This window comes from Xenopus laevis, chromosome 1L (genome assembly GCF_017654675.1).
Source record: "Xenopus laevis strain J_2021 chromosome 1L, Xenopus_laevis_v10.1, whole genome shotgun sequence".
NCBI classification, from domain to species: Eukaryota; Metazoa; Chordata; class Amphibia; order Anura; family Pipidae; genus Xenopus; species Xenopus laevis.
In genome coordinates, this window is record NC_054371.1 from 175,496,009 (window position 1) to 175,515,465 (window position 19,457).

Here is a 19,457-nt window from a genome sequence, read left to right on the forward strand (position 1 = left end):
GTGGTTTGTATGTGTGCACAGTGAATCTTACGATCTCAGGGGGCGGCCCTTATTTTTTAAAATGGCAATTTTCTATTTATGATTACCCAATGGCACATACTACTAAAAAATGATATTATTATGATAATGGTTCATTTACATGAAGCAGGGTTTTACACGTGAGCTGTTTTACTCAGTATCTTTTAATAGAGACCTACCTTGTTTGGGGGGTATAGTTTTCCTTTAATAAAGTTATGTCTTCTTGAAGCAAGAGAAGCATGGTGTCTGTCTGCAGTTTCTCCTCTATCTAAAAGAAAGCTGCAGGCACACGTGAGATTAAGCTATGGCAGGGGTGCCCAAAAGGTAGATCGGAATCTACCAGTTGACCTTTAACTGGTGATCAGTAGATCTCATGTCAACAAACAAATCAGATATTTATTATGTTACGGTTACATAGAAATAGTTGTTTGTTAAATATAGGGAAATAAATTCTCTCAAATCAATATTATATTTAAGTAATATTTTCCATGGAACAGAATGCTAACAATGCTTTTATAGATGTAGATCATAATGGGACAACATCACTAAATGTAGATCTCGCATTAGTAAAGTATGGGCACGCCTGAGCTACAGTTATCGCATCTCTTAAGCAGAATGGCAACAGGTTATGTGCCCAGGAGAGAGGGAGGAAACCGATGGAGCAGACTGATATTTGATGGAGATGAAAATAACTATGAACTATGAGAGGCAAAGTTTCTAGGCCACATGTGCCTAATGAATCTTAAAGAAACCATCCTGCATGAACCCACAGAGGTCACAGACTTGGATGAGGACAGAAGTTAGAAAGAGGAGGCTTATGCAGAGATAATTCTATTTTTGGATGATAAAAGTCTGTCTCTGATTATGAGAGAAGCAGCTGATGATGGAAGGAAACCACTGCAAATCCTGAGAAAGCACTATGCTGGCAAAGGTAAGCCACAAATAATTATCTTATACACAGCGTTAACATCTCTTCAGAATGCAAATGAAAGTGTCACAGACTATAATACGTGCAGAAACAGCCATTACAGCACTGAGAAATAAAATCAGACTTAAAAAAAAATAAATAAAAAAAATACATTTTTCGGAATTTATTAAACCTCGAGGATGGAAAAGTCAGAATCTGAAAATCCAGCATCTCAGACCTGTCGATGTCCTGTATAAGTCAATGGGAGTAGTCCCAGTGATTTTTTGATGTGCGCTGGGTTTCGTGCAATACCCCGAAGTTTTCGGGTGAAAATCGGATGGGAAAAAATTGTGAAAATCAGATTTTTTTTTGTTTTTTCCACAAAGCAAATTCATGGAAAAATGTAATAATAAATGAGCGTAAAAAACCTGAGCGGATTTTATTCAAATGCAGTTACAAAGTTTTGAGGACACTGAGAATTACCGTGTAAGCCCAAACACTAAATGTGATGCAGGTCAGCACCCGTTACAACAGTAAGGGAGAGAGGCAACATTGGTCTTGTCTGCTACAACTGTGACCAAACGGATGACTGTAAGGGGCCCGAAGGCTCAGCCAGAGGTAGCGGACCAAAGAGGAAGCACAGTCCAACCAGATCGACGTATCCAAGGGGTTAAGAGAAAGGCAATAAGGTCGGTACAGACGGCAAAGGTTCAATACACGGTTAAACAGGCAAGATCAGGATCAATAGTAAAAGAATATAGCGCACCCAGGAACTCGATATATGGAACCTACTGTAGGGCAAAGTAAACAGTGCTCCAGCGTCTTTTATAGGCCTCCTTTGGCGCCAAAAATGGACGCAGTGACGCCATGACACTGGCGTGCTCATGCAGGCATTTCAACGCTGGTGTCCAAACTGACGCTTCGGCCCTGGCGTCCAATCCGATGCCGGCAACGCATCTGATGCTGGCGTGATGTCATGGGAGACGCCGCCATCTTGGGACGCCAGGTAAGTCTTCCTTAAAGTGACCAAGGTGATGGAAAACTGACTTTCACGGAGTTTAAAAAGCAGTTAAGAAGTTCTGAGGACACTGAGAAATACTTTGTCAGCCCAAGCACTTATAATGTAATGCAGGTTAGCAACCCTGTTACAACAGTAAGGGAGAGAGGCAACAATAACCCTGTCTGCTACAACTGCGACCAAAGGGCCACAAAGCTAACGCATGCCCAAGCAAACTAAATAAAAGAAGGAGAAGAAGAGCCTGACACATAAAGAGGCATTTTGCAGACGCAAGGGGCGGGACAATGTAAAGCAAGCAGTTAATGACACAGAGCAAGCACTTGCCTTCAAAATAAGTGAGAGGCAGTCAACAGTTTAACACCAAAGGGACTAATGGTGGATACACATATGATTACAAACATTAAAAAGTTTAAAAGATTTGAAGAGACATTCAAGCCGGAGAACCACCACATGAGTTGGCAGATGATAAAAAGACTTCTGGTGTAGCGCTGAGACGAAGTGACGCAGAAGTGTGCCTGACTGACAGCAAGGGGAACAGAGTAAGGACAACATTACTATGCACTGTATATTCCTACATATCCACAGGACATTTTCTATGTTGAAGCAGCAACAAGCAACGGCGCATCTGTTAAATTTTGTCAAGATGGAAGTGAACTGATCCATAAGAACGGTACCAAATTCACCATCAAGAAATATAATCAATTTTATTATCTGAACACTTTTTATGAGACTGGTGTTTCATATTGGGTATTGACAAAAATGGTTATATTCCAGTATTAAATAAGTTTGAATAGGTTTCATTTGTGCACTCATGTGACTTTACTGCAGGAAACATATCGAATGTCTTATGGATAGGCTGGGGGAGGTGTATCCAACAGTTGTTTGAATATATCCGTGAAGAACAGTTTGATTCTCTTTCACACAGGACACACACACACACACACTGACTCTCACACAATACAGACATTTTTGTATTATTTTGGTAGGCTGTCAATAAAGTATTGATAATTTGTATGCATTTTCTGTAACGCATTTTTACACATTAAATATACTTAAATATCACCTTGGTGAATGGTGTTTGTTGACCATAGAACTTACACAAATTATTTAAAGAGACAGAAAACTGGTGACAGTTGTCATGGTTGTTATGGTCATGGTTGTTATGATATTCAAACCTGGCATGAAATCCTTGGTGATTGTAATTATTATGATCTTTTAAAACTACAAAGTGTGGTTGATGGAATAAGGATTAAGGGGAAGGTTGATAAGTCTAACCTAAATTGTGAAATTTGTACCCAGGGAAAATTTGTTCAGAACAGAAACAGAGAGTCTGACACCCATGCCAAACAATCACTTGAACTAGTACACACTGATTTAGCAGGCCCCATAGAGCCAATAGCAAAAGACGGTTTTAGATATGCCATAGCATTTACTAATGATTACTCTGGTGCAGTATTTGTGTACTTTCTGAAAAATAAGAGCAGTACAGTATTAGCCACAGAAAAGTTCATTGCTTATACTGCCCCCTATGGGACTATCAGATGTATATGGTCTGATAATGGCACAGAATTTATGGCAAAGAACTTTAAGTAACTGCTCAGTAAGAAGAGCATAAGACATGAGACTTCAGCATCTTACTCAACCCTTCAAAATGGGACTTCTGCGAGAAATTTGTAGAACATTATTTAAAATGGCAAGGTGTATGTTACTTGAGATTAAATTGCCAAAAGAGCAGTAATGACTGCAACAGGTGTTTTAACAATCATTTAAGGCAAACACCATACTACATGATAACTAGCAGAAAGCCTAATCTATCAAAGATGAAAATGTTTGGGTCAGAATGCTTTGCATACCAGTATGACAGAAAGAAACTAGACCCAAAGAGTAAAAAGGGAATTTTTGTAAGATATGACAAAAATAGTCCTTCATACCTGGTGTATTACCCAAGTACTGGAAAGGTATTTAAACACAGGCTAGTAAAGTTAATTACAAAGAGTGTAAATGAGACACAAATTCAAACTGATGTGTTAGATGCTGAAGATAACATTTATAAGGAAAGGTAAGTACGCCCTGTATTAAACCCAAATCCAGGGGAGGTCCCAGTATCTGAAGTTGAGAGTGCAGAGGGCAATGATAATGGCCAAATACATGACAGCCATTGTACAAGATACCCCAAAAGGGCAGCCCCTTAGTACTTAGATGACTGTACAAAAGTCAGATTTTAATGAGGAGATACTGACAAACATTGATTACTATTACAGAGCACATGATGAAATAGATTCACTAAAAGAGAATGATACATTCACACTGACCACTCTACCAGAAGGTAAAAATGCAATGTAGGGTAGATGGATCTATGCAATAAAAAGCAATACAGATAGATCTGAAACATATAAAGTTAAACCATTTGCTAAATGTAACAGGAAATGTAAGGAGAATTTAAAACTTGAGGCATATAGTGATGCTAGTTGAGCCTCAGATCTAAATAACAGAAGAAGCACAACAGGATCTTGTTTTGGTCTATCCACAAATGGTGCACTGATTTCTTGGAAGTCAAAGAAACAACCCACAGTCTTGCAGTGAGGCTGAATATATAGCACTGGCTGCTACCACACATGAGAGTTTATACCTTGTGCAGTTACTGAAAGAAATGGACAGTGAATGTCAATATGAGACAGTATGAATTTTTGAAGATAATCAAGGTGCAATAGCTCTCGCAAAGAACCGGTTTGCCATCAAAGGTGCAAACATGTTGATATCAAATACCATTTTCTTAGATCTGTACTAAGTGAGGGAAAGATAATTCTTGAGTATTGTTCCACAAATAAAATGGCAGCAGATGTTATGACTAAGCCAGTAACAAAGTTTAAACTTGGAGAATTTGTACATTACATATTTGGAGTATAAACCAGCGTACTATACATTTCTGCTAAATATTTTTTTCTGTAATATGAGAGCAAGTGGGGGTTTTAAGATATGTATTAATGTGTGTGTTTTCATACAGATCCCATAGTTATCTGACACTGATAAAGTGTCATGTAACATGATCTTTGTCTGCTAATGTATAAGTGTTAATAAAGTTATGTCTTCTTGAAGCAAGATAAGAATGGTGTCTGTGTGCAGTTTCTCCTCTGTTTAAAAGAAGCTGCAGGTTCACGTGAGATTGAGCTACCGGTTATCCCGTCTCTTAAGCAGAATGGCAACACAGATCCAGAGCTACAGGTTGGACATCCCCAACTTAAACCTTATATCAAGTTCCCAATGGCTCCATCCAGCACTACTGGATTTGTGTACATCTCACTGCAAATTACATCTATTGCAAAAAAAAAAAAAAAAAGTAAACAACCCCATATTTTAGAGAGATAAAACAAACTGACCAACCTGATGTCTCAGCCAAAGATACTGAGCACAAGGTAGATTAATCTCTTCTAATTGAAAAAGGATGTCCTTCAAAATATCTTCGTTGTTTAAAAACTCTGTCCAGGCAATGCCACTAAAGCAATAAATTGCAAAAAACAAAAAAAAAACAAATCAAATACAGGGAATGTTTGTTTGTTAAGATTAAATATACCAAATTAACTTGTATTTTAAAGTTACAGATCTATAACTACAAACCTGAATTTCTCTGCTCCAAAGGCACTATAAAAAGTAGTAAGTCTTGCCTGGGCTCTTAGTACCTGAATAATATAAAAAAATTTCAGTTATTAAAACTTGGAGTAGCAAAATAGCTCTTCAAATGCAGGAATCAAATTGATTATGCGGAAAAAAACCCAAATAGGGTTACATATTTATATTAGCTTTAAGGAATGCAATGCTAACCAAAAGTTATGGAAAGACTCCTTACCTGGAAAAAAAACAGGTTCCACAGATTCTAAATAACTATCATTATTATTATTAATAACATGTATATATTAAATGGCAACATATTTTGCAGCATAATAGATCACAAAAAACTGTGATGCAAAGAACGCCATATATGAGCATATATCTTTCCATTACTGTGATAAAAGCAGTTTTAAATCATTTTATACAGTGTTAAAAATAAATGTAAAAACTCTAAAAAAGGATACTTACATCAGTAATAGACACCTGAAGGTCATCTGACGATGCTGGAAGAGTCTTCTCCTCCTTCCTCAGAATCTGGCAAAAATGCACAGAATAAACTAGACATTGAAAAATATGTACACAGAGGCAAGATTCAAAAGGTAAAACATAATTTATAAGTATGATTTACCATCATACATACCATTTTTAATAGATTAAAAAAAAAACATAGCATAGGTTATTCTTTTTAGGGAGCCTTAATTATCTGAATATTTGAGTTTATTTAGGAATTCTGTCATGATTTTTATGGTGTCGTTTTTATTTCTAAATTACACTGTTTAGGCTGCAAATACTTCACTCTACCATGTAAAATTTCATTCTTGAACCAGCAAGTGTACTTTTTTAATTTATAATATTGGTGTGTAGGCAGGCCTCTCAGGTCATTTGTCTGGTCATGTGCTTTCAGAAAGAGCCAACACTTTAGGATGGAACTCAATGTAACTCAATGCAGTACAGCAGTAAAGAGTGACTGAAGATTATCAGAGCACAAGTCACATGACTGGGGGCAGCTGGGAAACTGACAATATTTCTAGCCCCATGTCGGTTTAAAAATCTGCTTGCTCTTTTGAGAAATGGATTTCAGTGCAGAATTCTGCTGGAACAGCACTATTAACTGATGTGTTTTGAAAAAAAACATGTTTTCCCATGACAGCATCCTTTAAGTAGGATCTGCCCACTCTTCCACATCACAGTAACCTATTTAATGTTACTTATAAACTCCCACTAAACTTTGCCACCTGGTGGTCAAATTGCAATGTCCTGTTCTAGAATGTTTCATTTTTTTAGCATATCATTGCATTATATTGGTAACTTCCAAGAACACAAGTCAAAAAAGCTAATTCACTGTATAAATTATAATTGACTTTAGAATCTGAAAATTTGATACGGATCTTATTTGCTCCTATGGATAACCTTACTCATTCCATAAATGCAAATTAAGAGAGAAATAGCCCTACATATATAGGTATTCACAACAAAATATTATAAGAATAAAAATAAATGTGAAAATCAATATATATAAAAAAGTGCTAAATTTGGAAAATATGCTGAGTTTAGTGTCATCATGATTGCTCTAAATCAAGACATCTATCAAGTAAGATCTCAAACAGGCAACTGTCATCCTTTGCAAACAGACCTTTCAAGGAAAGCGGTCAGAAGTTAATTTGGAAAAATCCAAAAATGATGGATTTGGTTCATATAATAAAGCTGGTAATATATGCCCAGATTTGGTCATTAAATGAGAAGGAAAGTCATCTTGCACTTGGGTGTGCCAAATGTTACGCACCCCCAAGTGATTGTATTTACTTACCTGAAACATCGGGCCAGTGCTTCTATCAGCAGAAAACTGCACCGGCCTGTGGTTATACCAGCAAGCACCACAGAGCGATCCTCTTCCTGCTTCTTCTTTCTTCAAATTTCCCGGGGCAGACGTGAGCGCAGTTGAACGAAAAGGAGATTTTGTGTACTCACCGTTAAATCTCTTTTTCTTCAGTCGCTTGGGGGACACAGGGACAGCGGGGTATAGCTAGTACCACTAAGAGGCAGGACAGAACCAAGGAAAAAATTGACTCCGCCTCCACTGGCTATACCCCCAGCAGGCGGAGCTTAGCTCAGTTTGTGCCAAAGTCAACAGGAATTAAATTACAAGAATCTTTAATGCAAAACATGCATAGAATAACTTGAATTAACAATGAAAATACACCAATCCGTAAACATGTCTGACGGAAAAGAGAATGAGCCTCAATCCAGGGAGGGAAGCCCTGTGTCCCCCAAGCGACTGAAGAGAAAGAGATTTAACGGTGAGTACACAAAATCTCCTTTTCTCCAAGTCTGCTTGGGGGACACAGGGACAGTGGGGACATACCAAAGCTGTCCCCTATACCCTCGGGTGGGAGATGAGGCTTAAGTAGCCACTGCGGCTTGGAGCACCTTTAGGCCAAAGCGAGTGTCAGCTGCCGCAAAGGTGTCAAAGTGGTAGAATTTTGAGAAGGAATGGACAGAGGTCCATGTAGCTGCCTTACACCTGTGTTCTACCGAAGCCTGGTTTCTGAACGCCCAGGACGTACTCATCCCCCTGGTAGAGTGAGCTGTAAGTCTAACTGGAGGGTTCCGCCCCTTAGCAATGTAGGATCGCTGAATTGCCTGTTTAATCCAACGGGAAATGGTCGCCTTGGCGGCCAGAGTGCCTTGTTTAGGTCCGGACGGTAAAATCAGTAAAGAGTCTGTCTTCCGAATATCTTGAACGCTGTGTAGATAGAATTTTAGAGCTCGGACAGGATCCAAGGTGTGCAGTGCCGCCTCCTTAGGATTTGAAGGTGAAGGACAGAATGTTGGAATGGTTATCTCCTGATTTAGATGGAATTCCGACACGACCTTAGGTAGAAATGATGGGACTGTGCGGAGAACCACCCTGTCATGATGGAAGACAAGGTAAGGCGATTTGCAGGATAAGGCATTGAGTTCTGAGACACGCCTCGCTGAAGCGATTGCCAGGAGAAAAACTGTCTTCCAGGTGAGCCACTGAAGAGATACTGAGCCTAGTGGTTCAAAGGGGGGACTTTGTAGGGCGTGTAACACCAAAGTGAGATCCCAGAGTGGAGCTGGCGTTCGTACAAGAGGGGCCACGTGGGCTACCCCCTGCATAAATTTATTGATATCGGCTAGAAGAGCCAGACGTCTCTGAAAAAGAACTGATAATGCTGACACTTGGGACTTGAGTGAACCTAGTGACAGACCTATAAACAGTCCCTCTTGCAAAAAATCCAGGATGTTTGGAATTGAGAAGACTTTGAAGTCAGCTTTGTGAAGGATGCACCACTGGTGGTAGGTAGACCAGACTCTGTGGTAAGCTTTGGCTGAGACTGGTTTACGAGCGGCGCACATAGTGTGTGCCACGGCTTTAGAAAAACCCTATTGCATCAGAATTTGGGTCTCAAGAGCCACGCCGTCAAACTGAGATTTTTTGTATTTGGATGTCGTATTGGACCTTGTGTTAGCAGATCTGGGACCTGAGGTAGAGGCCATGGCTTTGCTACTGACATATTGAGAAGGTCTGTGAACCAGGAACGTCGAGGCCACCTTGGTGCTATGAGTATGAGAGTAGTCTGTTCCCTCTGCAGTTTTCTGAGAATTCTGGGAAGAAGTGGAAATGCGTATGCTAGACGAAATTGCCATCTTGCTGTGAGGGCGTCGGCGTCTAAGGCTAGTGGGTCCCTGTATCGGGCTAGAAAGATGGGAACTTTTCGATTGTGTCTAGTTGCCATGAGATCCACCTCCGGAATCCCCCACTTCTGTGTTATCTGGAGAAACACTTCGTCCTGTAATGACTCTCCTGGGTCTAAGGACTGCCTGCTTAGAAAATCTGCTTCCCAGTTTAGTAGACCTGGGATGTAAATGACAGTAGAGTCCGATGAACTTCGGCCGATTGAAAAATGAGCCTGACCTCGTTCAGTGCACCTCTGCTTCTGGTGCCCCCTTGGTGGTTGATGTAGTCCACCGCTGTGGAATTGTCTGTTTGTATCATTACAGCCTGCCCCTTCAGATCCTGTTGCCAATGAGCAAGGCCTAAACGGATTGCTCGGATTTCGAGCAGGTTGATTGGTAGTTTCCTTTCTTCTGAATTCCATGTCCCCTGTGCTGACCTTCCCTCGAGAACTGCTCCCCAGCCGAAGAGACTTGGGTCTGTCGTGAGGATGTGCCACATGGGCCCTCAGAAGTCTGCCTGACGTGAGGTGAGAGGTCTGAAGCCACCAGAGGAGGGATGTCCTCGTCTTACGAGATAGTCGGATCTCCTGAAGCAGGGATTTCCTTTTCTAGGCTGCTAGAATATTCCATTGGAGATCCCGCAGATGAAATTTGTCAAGTGGTACCGCCTCTATGGTGGAAACCATTACACCCAACACTTTCATGCAAAACCTGGCTGTGTGTAGAGGTTTTTGTAGGAGAGACTTGACCAATTCCTGAAGATGAAGGATCTTCTCTTGAGGCAGAGAAACTCTCTGAGTGTTGAAGTGCATACCCAAAAAAATTCATGGATTGGCTGGGCGTCAGGTTCAAGACCCAGCTTCAGGTTCAAGACCCAGCCCAATTCCTGGAGTTTGTCTATGGTCACCTTGAGTGAATGGCGAGCTTCCAGAAGAGAAGGAGCCTTGATCAGCAGATCGTCCAGATACGGAGTGATGGAGACTCCCGCACTGTGGATCACTGCTGTGGCTGCTGACATGATCTTGGTGAAGACCGGGGAGCCGATGTTAGGCCGAAAGGGAGGCTCGTGAATTGGTAATGGTGATTTTGAAAGGCAAAGCGCAAGTATTTCCGATGAGGAGGGAAAATGGGTACGTGCAGGTAAGCATCTTTTATTTCGAGGGAAATTAGGAACTGTCCAGGAGACATGGCTGCTATGACGGATCTTAGAGACTCCATCTTGAATCGTCTTGGACGGATGAATTTGTTCAACTCCTTTATGTCCAAGATGGGATGGAAGGTCCCATCCTTCTTGGGTACTACAAATAGGTTTGAGTAGTATCCTTTGCAGAGTTCTCCGTGAGGTATGGGAGTAATTACTTCTGAGAGGAGAAGATTGGAAATGATGCTTAGGAAGGCTGTTTGTTTGCTTGGTTCTTATGGAACTCTGGACATGAAGAAGCGATGAGGGGGAGGAGAGGAGAACTCTAGGTGGTAACCTTGGGATACTACTTCGTGGATCCAAGCGTCCTGAACAAGTGAGAGCCATGCCCCCGAAAATTAACCTAACCTTCCCACTATTGGTGTCGTGTCCAAATGAATAGGGACAGCGTCATGCCGAGGTTGTCTTGTCTCAGGTCTTTGTGGTGTGCTTCCTGTTCTTCCAGGTTTGCTTTGGTCTACTGCTGAAGCGCCCTCAACCAAAAGATTGTCTTGGAGGGGATGATCTCGTACTCTTGGCTTGGGAGCTACGAAAAAACTTGCCCCTGCGAAAGGATGAGCGTGCCTTTGGTTGAGGTAGTAATGTACTCTTGCCCCATGTAGCTTGACTGATAATTTTGTCCAGATCGGGGCCAAATAGGAGTTTTCCTTTGAAGGGAATAGAGGTCAAGATTTCTTGGAGGAAAAATCTGCAGACCATAATTTCATCCAAAGGGATCTACGAGCCGCCACTGCTAATGCAGAAGATCTGCTGATTATCTGAACGGCATCTAGAGACGCCTCACATAAATAGTCGTTTGCTTCTTTAATCTGGGAAGTCAATTGGGAGAGTTTGTGTCGAGGAGCCCCGGAGTCAATTGCCTCAAGAAGCAAAGCCGTCCAGGACTGGATAGCCTTGCTCACCCAGGCGGACGCTAAAACAGGACGCAGTGAAGAGCCTGAAGCTGAAAAAACAGATCTTAGAAGACTCTCTAACTTCTTGTCCATTGAATCTTTGAATGACGAGGCATCAGGAACTGGGAGAGCCGTGTTTCTTGAAAGTCGAGATACTGGTGCATCCACTGAGGGTGGTGCTGACCATTTTTCTGTAAGCTCAGGAGGAAATGGATAGAGCTTTTGGAATCGACGATTGGCCTGAAAACGTCTCTCTGGTTTATCCCACTCCTGTTGGATGATTTGATCCAGCTGTGGGTGAGAGGGGAAAACTGATGAAGTTTTGCTGTGGCGCTTGAAAATTATTTTGGAAGAGTCTGATGAGGTTTCTGGTTCTTGAAGGTGGAGAGTCTCTAGTACTGAGGAGATTAGAGAGTCCACTGATTCAGAGGATAGTCTGGGTGAATCTTCCTCATCTGGATCTGAATTGGAAGAGAGCACGCCTTCCAAGCGGTCACAATCATCCCCCGAATCTAGTAGATGCGGGGAGAAAAATCTGGGTGGAGAGTCACAGTCCTCGTCGGATGGGGAAGCCCTGCGTTTGGATGGTCTTCCCTTGGGATTGTCAAGTCTTAAAAGGAGCTTGTTTAAGGACTGAGCCAGTATTGGAATCCCTGTGGCCAGTTGTGACGCCCACTCAGGGGTGGAGGGCTTTCTAGTTGGTGAAGCTCTGGGTGGGGAGGAGTCTCTGACAATAGTAGATTCCCCTTGTATAGCTTGACTCATCTGGGGGGGGGGAGTAGGTTCTGGAGGGTCAGAACTTTTCCCAGGTGGCTTATATTTAGCACACAATGGTTCTTTGTGCCCAGAGGGCAAACGTTTGCGGCAAGTGGCACAAGCCAGTAATCTAATTTGAGCTGGAGGTGCTACCCTGGAAAAAAGGTTATCTCTTTGCCCCTCAGACATGGTGACAGAAGGAGAGAGAGACCCCTTAAGAATCTGCTATAAACAGTCCCTCAAACTGAAAAGGTTAACAGTTTTGGCGCTGCTTGCAATCAAATATTCCTGTCTAATAGGAGCTGCCAAGTGAAAAGAGGGGCAGTGGTTCCTAGGGAGAGTCCTGCTAATAGTAGTACAAGCGATACCTCCCTGTGCTGTGTTCTCTTGCCCCTCAGGAATGCTGCGCTGTGCTCTGTGTAAGCCTTGCTGTAACTCAGTCCGTCTCGGGCACTTTCAAATTGGCGGCCGTGATCATATGCGGCGAGATCACACAAGAGCGCCGGCCCGCGCTAGAAGGACAGTTTTAAAATGGCACGCCACCCCGGTCCCCTCCAACTGAACCGAAAGGTTTGTGTGCGGCTGGAGAGGGACCAAAGACTTGCGCCTGCATTGAGTCACTGCCTGAGGGGACCGGCCCTTGCCATAGGGAGCCGCAAAGAGATCAGCTCTCTGAGAGGTCTGCTTGTGTGCGTGTAAGGACTGCTCTGGTGTGCCTCTGCTTCTATGTGCAGTAAGAGCACTCGAGTGGCAGTTTCCTGAGGGTAGTGAGAACCCAGGTGCATGTGTGAGGAATGTCTGGGGATCTCTGGGGAGGAAACTGGGCAATACTCACCCCGTGGATCATTCCTTTCTGTTTTCTGGCCAGCTCTTGCGCCCCTATAAGGGAAAGGGTGTTTAGTGAGCTGGATAGTCTGTGCAGAAGAACACTAGAAGATCCCAGAAACAGTTCCCCCGCTGGGAGATGCCAATTGGGTACCCCTAATCAGTGTAGGGGACCTGGCTATCGCCTGGTGTCAGTTTCAGCTGATCACACTCCAAAAACAAGATAAAATAAAATAAATGTCCTATCCTCCTGAGGACACAACGCAAACTGAGCTAAGCTCCGCCTGCTGGGGGTATAGCCAGTGGAGGCGGAGTAAGTTTTTTCCTTGGTTCTGTCCTGCCTCCTAGTGGTACTAGCTATACCCCACTGTCCCTGTGTCTCCCAAGCAGACTTGGAGAAATAGCAGACTTTTTAAAGTTCAGATTTTCGTGCTATTACGCATGCGTGTAAGAAGGCAGAAGAGTATTAATCCGTGGTGCTCACTTGTATAACCCTGGGCCAGTGCAGTTTTCTGCCCATAGGAGCACCGGCCCGGGGTTTTAGGTAAGTTGATTACATTTGGCACCCCCAAGTGCACAACGACTTTCCTTCTCCTTTAAGATTAGCCGATTTGAATATACTGTCAGATAATCTAGGCATGTACAGTATGTAAGCATGAGGGTTGTTTATGCAAACCATCATATGATCTGTCCAATCTAAAAAAGTCAATTAACTTGCACCTGACAACATAGATAAGCCACATCTGTTCACTATTTGCATTTCTGAAACATACAATGTGGCCAGTCATATGTATTGCCAGTTATACCCCATCTATTTATCTATTTGGCCTTTGGATTTATCGTTAGGATTCAACTGTGAGTTGGCCCATGGATGGCTCCCTTTAAAATTATTCCATTATCTGCTGTTTTTAATTTGGAGGGATAGCACATAATACTGTATCTGTAGCAAAAAAGAAATAGCTCACTGTGATTGAAAAAACAGATGTCAGAAATCACAACTACATGTTACACAGTAATCAGTAATTAGTAATATGTCATGTATAAATGCACACAACTGAATAAAGAAACTGTACTTACTCTTGCCTTTGCATAATTTAGCATATCCAGAGTAGTCTCATATGTTGGCCAAGGGGCATTGATGCAATACTCAACAACAAAATTATCATCCTGTGCACAGAAAGAAAGTATAAATTATGGCATGTGTCAAAATATATTCTCCCCACTTTATATATACTGACCATACCTTTATTTTTTGGAGGTTCGCTTTTGCTTCATCAACCATTTCCTGCCAAAGGATTTGTCCGTAGCTTCCAATTGACGCTGAAGCCAATTTCTCTAATACAATATTTAGCTTTACCTTATAAACGAGCTGACAAAAATAAGGGAAAACCACATTATTTTTTTTTTTTTTTTTTTAAATCTCCCCCAGGTTTGAGATTTCTTATTCAGAAACCCAGTATCTGTAAGGCCATTTCCCAGTACATTTTAAGCATATAATTCTCATTTTTTTAGCTACTCCCCTTTTCTCTGTAATGATGAAACAGTACCTTGCACTTGATGGTAAATGAACTGCATAAATCCATATTGGTTGCAAAACACTGGGTTTAATATTTAAATATTTTTAAGAAGATAAGAAAAAGTAACAAAAACCCTTATCCAGTTGTTTATATGGGATCTATTTGATCAATATATGATTGTCTCCTACATGAATTTTTTAGCACTGGAGTATCTAATTACTGGGCCCCAGAGAAAGCAAGATCGCTGGGCCCCCTAAACTCACGCAATTTATGTAAATGGTGCAAAAATGTTACATATTCAAAAACTTACTTTACATAAAAACTTACATATAAAGCAATGATCGTAACAGGTAGGTGGGTGTGGTGTGGTTTAGCTTAGGACAAACTCCACCGAATGAAAACCACCTAAGGTAAATTCTACTACTGTCTTATTAGCACATGAATTCATTATTTTTTTACTATTTAGATAAACTACTACTGATTAGTGAATGGGTCCACAGTAAGATCACTGGGGCTCTAAACTTTGGGAACAAGACAATTTCCATTAACATGTATAGCAGCTACTGCTATACACATATATCTCCATGTGCATGTAACAACAGGATAAACAACATTTAACAACACATTTACACATATATCTCCATGTGCATGTAACAACAGGATAAACAACATTTTTACAAAGGAATGCAGTATTTCATTGTTTATAAAGCTGCAGCAGCACGTTAAATCGAAAGGTGCACAACACTAATATAGATATCAATTAAAATTTTTCCTTACTTCAACATCCAATCCAAACTGAATAGCAAAATTCTCAGCTTCTTCAAACCTATGTTTGTGAAGTAAACGACTTAACCTGTGTAAAGCAACCAAACGAAACGTTTTAAAAATGTTGCTTTTAAAAAATGACACAAAAAATAATTTTGCGATATAGCACCTGTTTTCTGGCAAGGCTTCTGTTAAGCATCTTAAGGCAAGTACAGACACTGTGCAGTCAGGAGTCCTAAAAATAGAATTAAAAATGCATATATATTAAAAAATCAAAAGCATCAGAAATGCAGTCTCACACATAAGTAGCAGGAAATATACCTTTCATGGCTGTCATAAATTCCTTCTAGAAGATATATGGTATCCTAGTTAATGAAGAAACATAAATGCAGCTGAATCATTTTTTAATTATTAAAATGTTTTTTATTTATATATTATATATATATATATGAATTATCTACACACAGCTTTACATTACATTGCTGACAATAAACTTGCTTGTATGTGTTTGGATTGTGAGAGGAAACCAATAGATAGAACAGGAATCACAGGCACTCGAAGGCAGGTGCAAGCAGGGCCAAGCCCTTGCGTCAGTGGCGTGACTACCGGGGGAGCAGGGGGTGTGATTGGGCCAGGGCTTGCACTCCCTTAGGGCCCCCCGGCAGCTCGCGCGCCACTGACTTTGGGGGATTCCGGGCGTACGGAGGGGGGCATGCATGAGCACCCAGGTATCATCTATCATCATGGAGTGCGGCCCATATTTGCTTTATATATATATATATATATATATATATATATATATATATATATATATATATATATATATATATATAGTAAAGTACCCATCATTGAGGCACCTTTATGTAATTATCATACTTAACATTTTGTTCCAAAACACATTAAATTAGCTATAAACATTCAAGTGGTAACAACAGCTTTTTGTGCTTTCACATTATTTTTTTAACTAGAATAACATATACTAACATATACCTAAGCTTTCTAAATCTGCCTAAACATTATTTGCAGTTCCACTTCTATAACAAGATACTGTATATAACTTTAAATTCCACAACACATTTATAGAGGCTAACCTTCATCTAGCCAAGGTATTTATTTGCTACTAAATATAATGTTCAATGCCACATTTCTCACTATGCTAATTGCTGATCTTGCCCATCCTAGACTATAAACTCTTTTGAGCAGGGCCCTGTTTATCTCTACTACTGGTTATCAGTCGTATTTTGAAAAGTAATATGTATGTTCAAGGTACAAATATACTTCCCATTTACTGCGCAGCACTGAAAAAGATGTAGGCACTGCATTTACAAAACATTTAATTAATATAAAGAAATATATAGCATGCCAGTATTGTGGTGTTTATACAAATGGCCTGCAGGTGTCACTGTGCACATGAGTTATACTGTGTATACATAGTACTTTCTATACTGCTTAAGAGTGATAGAGTTGGCAGTTACTGTTGTGTATTGGCTGCATGATCCTGCTAATAAAGCACTGTTATACTCTACTCATCCTCGACTACAAAAGCAAAACAAGTATCACATAAAACAACCCTTTTGCTTTGCATCTACAAAGGTACTGTCATTTTAAGTATTGATATATTGCTGGCAAGACGAGAGACTTTGCTAAAATTAACACATTTTTAGAAATTTTAGAACACTGGCTCAGAGTTTTCAATTTAAAGCATCTTATCTAAAGTATATTCTGAGGTACAAGGGTAAAGCATCATAAATATGAATGCTATGGGTCTACCAAATAGTTTTATGCCCATTATGCAAAAAAGAAGTAATACAATAAAAAAGAGCAAAAGCGATTTAAAAAAGTGATTATAAAAGATCCCAGTCTCACTGGTCTAAGTTCAGGAACTAGTTTTACTAGTTTCTTTGGTCAATGAATGTTTAAGAGGCAAAATAAATAACCAACAGCAAAGTGGAACAAAACACCATAAAATTGCTTAAAATGCAATAAAATCAACACAAATAAAATTTTAATTATACAGTTCAGTTAGTACTTAAGCTAGTCTTACTGGGTAATAGAAAGCTTTTAAGGTTAAAAGACACAGTGGCTACAGAAACAAAGTAATAAGGTGTCCTGACTGGGGTAAACCAGTTCTCAACGCTATATTATAAACAAAAATGGCTGACTCTTCACCGGATCATTCTGATTATTTATCAAGATTCAGAGTGAGAGGTGTGGAATCTAGTAATAAAAAATGTCCTGCAGCTCCCAGAAATTAAATGTTGAATTACGGTGCTATGTTGGTATATATACAAATTAAATCAACTAAGCATTTCATAAAAATCTAATAACTGCACTATGTACAGTAAAAATTAAATACATACCATATTAATTCCAGTTTGCACAAGTGTGGATAAATCAGAAACTTCAATGGAATACAAAAGGTTCATGGCAGGCAAAGAGTAAACTGTTAAATTTCTCATCTGAGGATTAAAGGACGGTAACAAAAATTAATTGTACTAGTAAAAATAATTCTTGAAAACAGCCATAATATTTTATGTAATTCTATTTTTAAATAATTACACAGTAAAATTTCATCCAACTGTATATTAAGAACAACTGAAGTACTAAAGCCTTGCTAGCCAGATGACTTGAAAACTGATTACTTATCAGAATTGCAAAACCTACCTGCTTGGTATTTGGAACAGTTAATGCAACGAGTTTAAGGTTTGCATGTCTTTGCCTGCAAATAGATAATTTACTTGTTATACATCAAGTTGTAAGCTATTTCAAGTCAGCATAAAATAAACAATGCATATTTGGGTCAGGTCATCTATATTAAATTATATTGTGGCTTTGTGCATTGAGTCTCCCATGTTATGGGTTTTATGAAGACTGCTCCAACAATGACATGTGTCTTATTTACAAGCAAGACTTAGCTTTCATGAAGACACACAGTTGTACACAGACAGTACTAACTTAGGCATACTATCATGGGACACGGAATTCATATTTTTTTTTCAGAAAATCAAGTTTTTTTTAATATTTAAATGATAAAATGTGAAGTGGTGAGAAATACTTTCGCAATTCCCGAGGATTTGTGCTCTTCTAAGCTTTTGTCTCTTTTAACTACTGCACTGCAAGTTGGAGAGATGTCAAGCCAACCCCTTCCCAACTAGCTGCTGATATCATGAAAACATAGACAGATCTGGTCAGCCTATGAACATATATGAACATATCAATGGACAGGTAACAGGATAACAGCTCTTCCAGACACATCTCCTGAAGGATTCTGCTGTCTATACTGATAACAGCTCCTTGCCTGCTTTTACCAGAGCTCTGATCCAGTGCGTTGGTAAAAGTAGATCCAGTTGCCAGTACCATTTCTTACTCATAAGCAGACACAAAACACTTGCAAATTTCCTTTATAAACTATCATAGAAATCACTCTGACCCTGCAGGTGCACATGGCAGGTGATTATTACTGTGCCCATAATTTCACTGCCAGGTTCCAGCTAATTGCCATTTTATCTCTACATTTTACTAATATATTCAAATTCTGCTCTCTCTACCAACTGAATATTTCTTTTCACACAGTTTACAGAAATAAATGGGAAAATTACTCCTTTTAATTGCCCTTACAAACAGACACTAGTATGTGTTCCAGTGAGGTGGTTTTTGATGTGTTCCACCACACAGATGTATCTTGTACACATGGTCAAAAAAAGTGGCCAACAGGAATGCATACTGAAATGCCCTTAAGTAAGGGCCCTAAAGCTGCTAAAACTGTAGGGGAAAGTTATGCCAATGCACCCTGTTGAAGGTGTCCTTCTTGTAAAATCAGTGGACAATCCCTGCATTCTGAATAAGACTTTACTAAGTTTGTTCTTATGTGCAAAATCACTCTTTATAGAACCATAAAAACAACATTTTTGTAATATCTTACTGGGATACAGAAGACAAAGAATCTCCTTCTGTTGATAGAAGAAAATCTGATATTCTACACGAAGTCCAATCCCATACCATTACTAAAGTGTATACATCCCAAACACTCAATATATCCTTCAAAAATAGATAGGACAAATTATAATTATCATCAGTATCAAGTTTCAAAATAAAAATTCAGACTGGCATGAAGAATAATTTTAAAAGATAAGAAACTTACATCTTCATCCAACACAAACAGTAGATTGTTTAAAACCTGAAACTTCTTTGCGCCTTAAAAAGAGAAAATGCATTATCCAGAATACATAAGATGAACTAAAAAGAATTG

At 39.9% G+C, this 19,457-nt stretch overlaps 1 protein-coding gene across 2 annotated transcripts in view; it reads right to left on the minus strand.

Moving 5' to 3' along the window:
• kntc1.L (kinetochore associated 1 L homeolog) overlaps positions 1-19,457 on the minus strand; it is a 97,137-nt gene that overhangs the window by 61,369 nt on the left and 16,311 nt on the right. For both annotated transcript variants that reach the window (XM_041567596.1, XM_018263080.2), the window contains exons 10-21: positions 19,350-19,402; positions 19,131-19,246; positions 17,873-17,927; positions 17,569-17,667; positions 15,530-15,573; positions 15,378-15,443; positions 15,221-15,296; positions 14,170-14,295; positions 14,004-14,093; positions 6,018-6,083; positions 5,559-5,620; positions 5,325-5,436 (exon numbers count right to left, since the gene is read on the minus strand). In XM_041567596.1, coding sequence (XP_041423530.1) covers positions 5,325-5,436; positions 5,559-5,620; positions 6,018-6,083; positions 14,004-14,093; positions 14,170-14,295; positions 15,221-15,296; positions 15,378-15,443; positions 15,530-15,573; positions 17,569-17,667; positions 17,873-17,927; positions 19,131-19,246; positions 19,350-19,402 — 965 coding nt within the window. The remainder of the gene's footprint in view (positions 1-5,324; positions 5,437-5,558; positions 5,621-6,017; positions 6,084-14,003; positions 14,094-14,169; positions 14,296-15,220; positions 15,297-15,377; positions 15,444-15,529; positions 15,574-17,568; positions 17,668-17,872; positions 17,928-19,130; positions 19,247-19,349; positions 19,403-19,457) is intronic.